This window comes from Trichogramma pretiosum, unplaced genomic scaffold (genome assembly GCF_000599845.2).
Source record: "Trichogramma pretiosum strain Unisexual culture from Peru unplaced genomic scaffold, Tpre_2.0 scaffold1, whole genome shotgun sequence".
NCBI classification, from domain to species: Eukaryota; Metazoa; Arthropoda; class Insecta; order Hymenoptera; family Trichogrammatidae; genus Trichogramma; species Trichogramma pretiosum.
This window is the reverse complement of record NW_019641703.1, coordinates 4,847,737-4,854,448: the sequence shown is the minus strand read 5'-3', so window position 1 is coordinate 4,854,448 and position 6,712 is coordinate 4,847,737. Positions and strand designations below refer to the sequence as shown.

At 34.3% G+C, this 6,712-nt stretch overlaps 2 protein-coding genes across 3 annotated transcripts; one reads left to right on the top strand and one right to left on the bottom strand.

Annotated features, from left to right (window-relative positions):
- Positions 1-15: 15 nt before the first annotated feature.
- Positions 16-4,439, bottom strand: LOC106654737 (protein wntless). Its single transcript, XM_014374741.2, has 10 exons — positions 3,842-4,439; positions 2,787-2,965; positions 2,597-2,702; positions 2,397-2,521; positions 2,172-2,327; positions 1,918-2,095; positions 1,703-1,836; positions 1,241-1,630; positions 1,011-1,164; positions 16-941 (listed from the first exon to the last, which is right to left on the bottom strand). The coding sequence occupies exons 1-10, from the start codon at positions 3,945-3,947 to the stop codon at positions 841-843; spliced, it is 1,629 nt and encodes a 542-aa protein (XP_014230227.2). The 5' UTR covers positions 3,948-4,439; the 3' UTR covers positions 16-840.
- A 721-nt stretch (positions 4,440-5,160) lies between these two features.
- LOC106654886 (60S ribosomal protein L10) lies at positions 5,161-6,502 on the top strand. 2 transcript variants are annotated; one of them, XM_014374994.2, is made up of 4 exons: positions 5,161-5,259; positions 5,415-5,443; positions 5,598-5,903; positions 6,126-6,502. In XM_014374994.2, the coding sequence occupies exons 1-4, from the start codon at positions 5,176-5,178 to the stop codon at positions 6,448-6,450; spliced, it is 744 nt and encodes a 247-aa protein (XP_014230480.1). In that variant the 5' UTR covers positions 5,161-5,175; the 3' UTR covers positions 6,451-6,502. The 2 variants fall into 2 exon arrangements, with proteins under 2 accessions (XP_014230480.1, XP_014230490.1); XM_014375004.2 differs by lacking the exon at positions 5,161-5,259 and adding an exon at positions 5,293-5,336.
- Positions 6,503-6,712: the final 210 nt, after the last annotated feature.

The following is a 6,712-nucleotide window of genomic DNA, read 5'->3' as shown; positions in this document are numbered from 1 at the left end:
AAAAAGACGTTCGGTATAAAAGTTGTAATATTAAAAAAAAAAGTTGTATCTACAAGCTACATTATATCAGTATTTCGTAGTAAACACTTAAGTACTAATACTTTTTTTTTGCGAAACGACTCGCTTGTAAAAGCGATCGCGTTATCTTGACTGCAGTCTGGTAAAATAGAATATATTGCGCATCGCGTTAAAACTTTTTCTTTGCAGGTTGTACAAAAGATCGTTATCAATATGGCAAAATTTAAAAAATCATAATGTAAAAAAAGTTACATTGAATTATTTTCAGTATACAATACAATTCTTAATAGCTAGGGCAGACTATTGTTATTTGAGATTAATTATTATAATATCTATATTCAAGTATTTGAAATTGGTTCTCAAATACTTCAGTCGTTGTTTGATAACACATATTGTTTTGGCCAGTTCATTTGTTCGATTATTGGATAGGCTAATCACATTTGCACATTTATATAATATAATAAATCTTATAAAATATATGTTGAATAATATTTCATTCAGAGATCTCGCGCAGCTGTATCCAAATGTTTTGTTTATCATCGGTATTCTTTTTATTCTTCTACAGATAACTGCTGCGTCTTCTCGAAATAAAATCGTTATTCAATTTTTGATTGCTACTTATTGACTCTTAAATATATAATCTACTGATACAGTTACAACGAAAACTGCCTTTAGTAATACTAGATGCACAGTATAAATACATGAATTTTTTCGAAAGAAAAGATAGCAATGGAATGGTTGGAATATATTCTTCAAAAATCTCCGAAGTTCTGCATAAATATTCTAAGATTCGATGATATATTGCCAATAAATATGGATTATCTAATCTATAGCCGTTTTTCTGGAGAAAGCTGTCAGTGACAGCATTTCATTGGGCTCTGTTGGAAGCCTTGAAAATTCAATTTCTTCGCTGACGCTGTTTTCTGAAATGTTAAAATTAAGTTTAAATATACTTCAATGCAGTTACATAAAATTAATCATTAATTATTTACCAGAAGGTTCGACTGGCCATTGTTTGTGTGATGGCGCGTATAAACAAAGAAGTGCTATAGTATAAATATTCCACATTCCATAAACTCCAGTAAAGAAAGCTGAAGTCATTTCTAATTCGATGTCTTGATCCCATTTCCACTGTCCTTCAGCAACCTAAAAATTTTTAATTTATTGATTACCATTTAATTTTCAAATTCAATAATTTTTTTTAACATCAAATAGTAAGTACTTGTCCAAGAATAAAACCAATGACTGTCAATGATGCACACAATAGGGTGGCGACCATCAAGAATTTAAAACGGTAAATTACACCTTCATAGTGTAAACGTCTGGCAGAGCTCATACTTGGTAGAGCAGCTCTTTTAATACTTATATTAGTGAATACTTTGTAAATCATATAAGTTAAGAATAAAAGGTATGATCCGGCAGAAACTCCAGCTAAAATGATGAATGATAATGCTAATTTGGCTCCTATGTTGGTCACCCAGATTGAATAAAATGGGTTTCGCAATTGTACACCGCGTTCGCACATATCGAAAAAGAGCAGCGACAAACATCCGACTCCGACGGCTGATAAATGACGCCAATAGCCTTTGAGTGATGTCTTTTGATCGCCATCCTAAAATGAAAATTTATTTAATAAATTAATTTTCTCGATGCAAAAAACGTTGGTAGCATGCTGAATACCAACCTGAACCATGAGATGTTCTCCAGCAAACACAAGCCAGAATGACAAAAGCGTCGCATAAAATATACCTTGCCTAATATCTTCTAATAGAAGCATGTATGGCATATCAAATAATAAAGTAAGATATTCCAATGGCACTGAAACAATTAATACATCATTACAAGTTTTTTAAACTTTTTTTCAAAATTATTTTACAAATTAATTTTTTAATTTCTTACTATTGAGAAGACTAAGAGCACATCCAAGTACTAGTAACATGTATTCTAAAAGTGCAGGTGATCTAGACAGCATATGTATTCTTCTCCAATACCAGCACAGTACTAATAAAGTAATTGGGAAAGAAACCGTTTTTAGAGATACCCAAACTTTTGTGAATCCTCCATTTTGGTTAATGACCTATCAAGAATATTTTAAGAAGGATTAAATTTCATCTTGTATGGGTATCTATTTAATTTAATTATTTTCAACTAACTGTAACACATAAGTCAGTAATGTGTCCTAAATCTTGATTGGTCTTTTTAAGAGGATCATTTGGTAAACGAATATTCAGCAAGTAATAATCATGAAATACAGAACCCAGTTCGAATAGTGATAATGTACTGCAGTTATAATTATACTCTTCTCTGGCCTAAAAATAAAAAATGGAAGATATAATAACTGAAAAAAATATTAATAAATACAATAGTTAATAACAAACATTGTCTATTGTGCACTCCAAATTTCTTTCCACAATCGAAGAAGCATAATGTTTCCATTCATCTTCAGGATCACCTTTATTTCTGTAAGCTAGTCTTGCATCTATAGTCAGTTTTGTAATTGGAGCTAGATAAAAAATTTAAAATTGATTATCACTATTTTTTTGACATCATTCAAAAAGACTATAAAAAGATTACTTACGAACAACAATATGATTGTGATACATTACTTCAATCTGTAAAACTCCAATTAAGCTATGTTGCCATCGAGAATAGTCTAAGAATTTACCATTTCTTGGTGTTGGCATCTAAAAATGTAATTTATTATGAAATTTAGTTAAATAGTGAATGACTTTATCAGTATTTGCTTTATGAAAGCAGAATAAAATTACCTGAAAAACATAAACTAACGGTATGATTGTCTCACTCATTTCATGAGTATCAACATGTACACATTTTCCTGGGGGTCTGAAGTACATCCAATCATCCAAGCCTGGTGGTGTTCCATTCACATTGAGTTTATCTCTACATGCAGTTCCTAACATATTTTGACTATTCGATGGAGGGGGTGCTGAAAATAAAGTTTGTTAATAATTATAACGATCATTAAAAAAAAGTATAATGACAAAAATTTTAGAAAAAACAGAGTCAAGCAGAGAGATTCAAGAGAGGTAATCAAGAGAGAAGGATAAAAAAAAGGGTACACAATGGTTGCAATAAGACCCACTTGTCAAAAGAAATATCGGAGCAATGATGTCTCAAGTAGCTACTTCTTTGTTAGTCTCCCCCTATCGCAATATACACATGTATGTGGTTATAAGGGTAAGAGGGCAGAGGAATAATTGAAGAAACTCCCCCAATATAAATTTGTGAAATTTCAAAAGCACCATCATGAAAACTCGTGCGTGTACATTCGACAAAGAACCGCGTACAGTACATTTGACTTTACAATCATCATTAGCGCAAAATCAAAACGTAAATATAAAAATGATAAAAAAGTGCGTAAAATATTTTACGTAAAAACAACAACCAATCGAAGTTGGTGCTGTTACTAAAAGAGATAATTTTGAAAAAAAAAAGAAAAAAAAATCATCGATGTCGGTCCGCTTTCCTACACTCATATCGAAAATAGCGAAATCACAGGTGTCAATAACAAGTGTTTTAGTCAAAGGGTTGACTGCGTATTCTTAACCTTTTCACAAGCAGGTAAATTTCGCACAGTCGAAATAAAATCCTTCACAAAGAAGCATACAAATTTTCCGTAAATTTCGATTCAATGAGTCATTCTCGCGTTTCGAACGTAATTATTATGCACGCGACAAACTCAAAATCGTCCGTACAGGTATTCGTTTCGAGTAAACAAAGATAAAGTATATCGCGGAAAGAAAGCGCAGCCTATCCTTCGATAAGAGATGCATGCAAAAAAAAAAGTGAGAATGCAGCTTACCAACGAGACCACCGATGAGAAACGATACAATTTGTGCGACGACGAGCAGAGCGACGAGCACGGACAATTTTTTGCCGCTAAGATTCTCGATGATCGTTCCCTGCATTTTGACGTTTTGTTGTTTACGTATAAAATTATTATTAAAAACGCTGCACTATAAACGGACGATTATCTCCACGGGTTCGCGCGCCGGTGCTGCGTGTATAACAATACTCCTCTTCTGTTCACCTCCGCTGCCGAGATGTCGAGAACTGAGCTCCGAAAAAAAAAGGACAACGAATATCTCCGGTGCGTGTATATGTGTTTTATATGCGATGCTATTATGCTCTGTGTGCTGCACGGCACGGACGCCGGGACGCTAAAAGCTTCAGCTGCGTAGGTAATATGCCTGTATGTATATGTAGAAAGCCGCGCGGCGGCGGCTTCTTTGTTTCTCTTCCGCGCACCAGCCAGCCAATCTCGCCCGAGTTCCGATGAAATGTAATACCTTATACATGTATAGCGCTCGCACGCATACACGTATAGACAGGTATACGTGTGTGTAATGGTGCAGCGCGACGAGAGACTGCGATTTACTTTTCCATATCCATATAATATATAGCGCGCGTATTATATCCTGCTCCGGTGCGGGAGGGTTGACATAACTCGGAGGGGTATTTGGGGTAGGGATATAAGAGATGGTGCCACGGCGCGGATTTATTATGACATGGGCGGTATATTATGATCCGGTGAAACTGTGAACGGGCATGACAAAATATTGTTATTGTTCCTCTTCCGTTTTTTTATTTTCGTAAGCGATCTCTGTGAAAAATAAAGGATTGCGACGTAAGTAAACTGGAATGTTGTATGGGACGGATGTGTGCGGTCCATCACGATTTGTAGTACGCGAAGTATCAAGAACAATATTTTTAGTTGCGGGTTTCCAATTTTTATTTCTCGAAATTATACGATCGTTGAATAATGTATTATTATTTTATGAAGAAAATTAATGGACTCGGTTAAATGTTAAAAAGTTAAGTACTACACATTTTATAAGTTTCATTAATTGTATTTTTTTAGATTATCTTCGATGTTTTTTAAATAAAAAGTAATGAAATTCTATCATCAAACTAATTGATTATTTAGGAAAATTGTAATCAAGCCATTCGTTTATCTTAATCTCTTAATGAGGTATATGTGATACTTCATCTAAGTGACAAAAACTATCTCTGTTTAATTAATTCTTTACTTTTTTTTATGCTTGATCAAACTGCAAAAACACATTTTACCTCATACAATTTCAAATTAAACCGCTCTGAATAATCGGAGCTCGCTTCCACAGATTATGGCGCCGTATGCAGCGCGTAGACTTTCCGAAGAACGTGTTTCTCCACCGTCATAACCTTTTTCTTTACGGCGATCGCACGGGTCACTACTCAGTAAGTCGCATTATTTAAACTTTCAATAAACCATGAGGTTTAATTAATCTATAAATGATTACTTAATCAAATTACGCGTCTGTGAATGTGTTCATGAGTTTCTAACAGACATTGCATTTATAGTACTCTAAAATGGATTTTTTTTATGATTTCAGTTCAAGATGGGTCGTCGCCCCGCAAGATGGTTAGTTTCAAAAAAATCTTATATCTGTTACTACACGTGACGAAACTTAATTATTTATTAGCTGTTTATGATGAGCTGACTCTGACAGTCAAAGTAACATTTCGTAACATATTTTTCATTACCTTACTGATGGCTTGTCATTCTTTTCTTATAGTTATCGCTACTGCAAGAACAAACCATACCCAAAATCCCGTTTCTGCCGTGGTGTGCCAGACCCTAAGATTCGCATCTTCGACTTGGGCAAGAAAAAGGCCTCCGTAGAGGATTTTCCACTATGTGTACATTTGGTGTCAGATGAGTATGAACAGCTCAGCTCGGAAGCTCTGGAAGCTGGACGTATTTGCTGCAACAAATACCTGGTCAAGAACTCTGGTAAAGACCAGTTCCACATCAGAATGAGAGTTCATCCTTTCCATGTTATCCGCATCAACAAAATGTTGTCGTGCGCTGGAGCTGATAGGTAAATAATAAATTTAATCTAACTCCACAGTTAATTGATTATACTTGAACTTTTGTAAAATAGTCAAAACACAGTAATACTGTAGAGTCCCTAATAACTGTGTATTTTGATAGTAAACCTATGAAATTTGCTATATTTATATCATTTGTTACAACAATTAGTAGAATCGAAACAATATTGATCATCAGAAATAATAATTAAAATCTTGTATTTTTAATCAAGGCTTCAAACTGGAATGAGAGGTGCCTTTGGTAAACCACAAGGTACTGTTGCCCGTGTCAACATTGGACAACCCATCATGTCAGTCAGATCCACCGACAGACATAAGGCCTCAGTTATTGAAGCTTTGCGTCGTGCTAAGTTCAAGTTCCCAGGTCGTCAAAAGATCTATGTCTCAAAGAAGTGGGGATTCACCCGCTACAACCGTGCTGAATACGAAGCACTCAAGGCCGCTGGACGATTGGCACCCGATGGATGCAATGTTAAATATTTGCCAGAGCATGGACCTCTGGACCAATGGAAGAAGTACAGAGAATTGCTTGGTTAAAGCAAATTTTTAAAAAACAATAGTTTTAATAAAAGCAAATAGAACTATAAAATATGTTTTTTTCTTTACCATTCTTGTTATAAATTTTCTTACATGATTTAGTAAATACCATAGTAAACCATTAAATGAAATTATTATTTCCCCTTTTTATAAGGAAAATAACAAAAATGCAGTGATAACTGAATATTTCGTCATTGTATACATAAATTGTAGATCATGATAATGTGTTGCCTTCCATCGTTAATTGACATTTCGAGTTGTT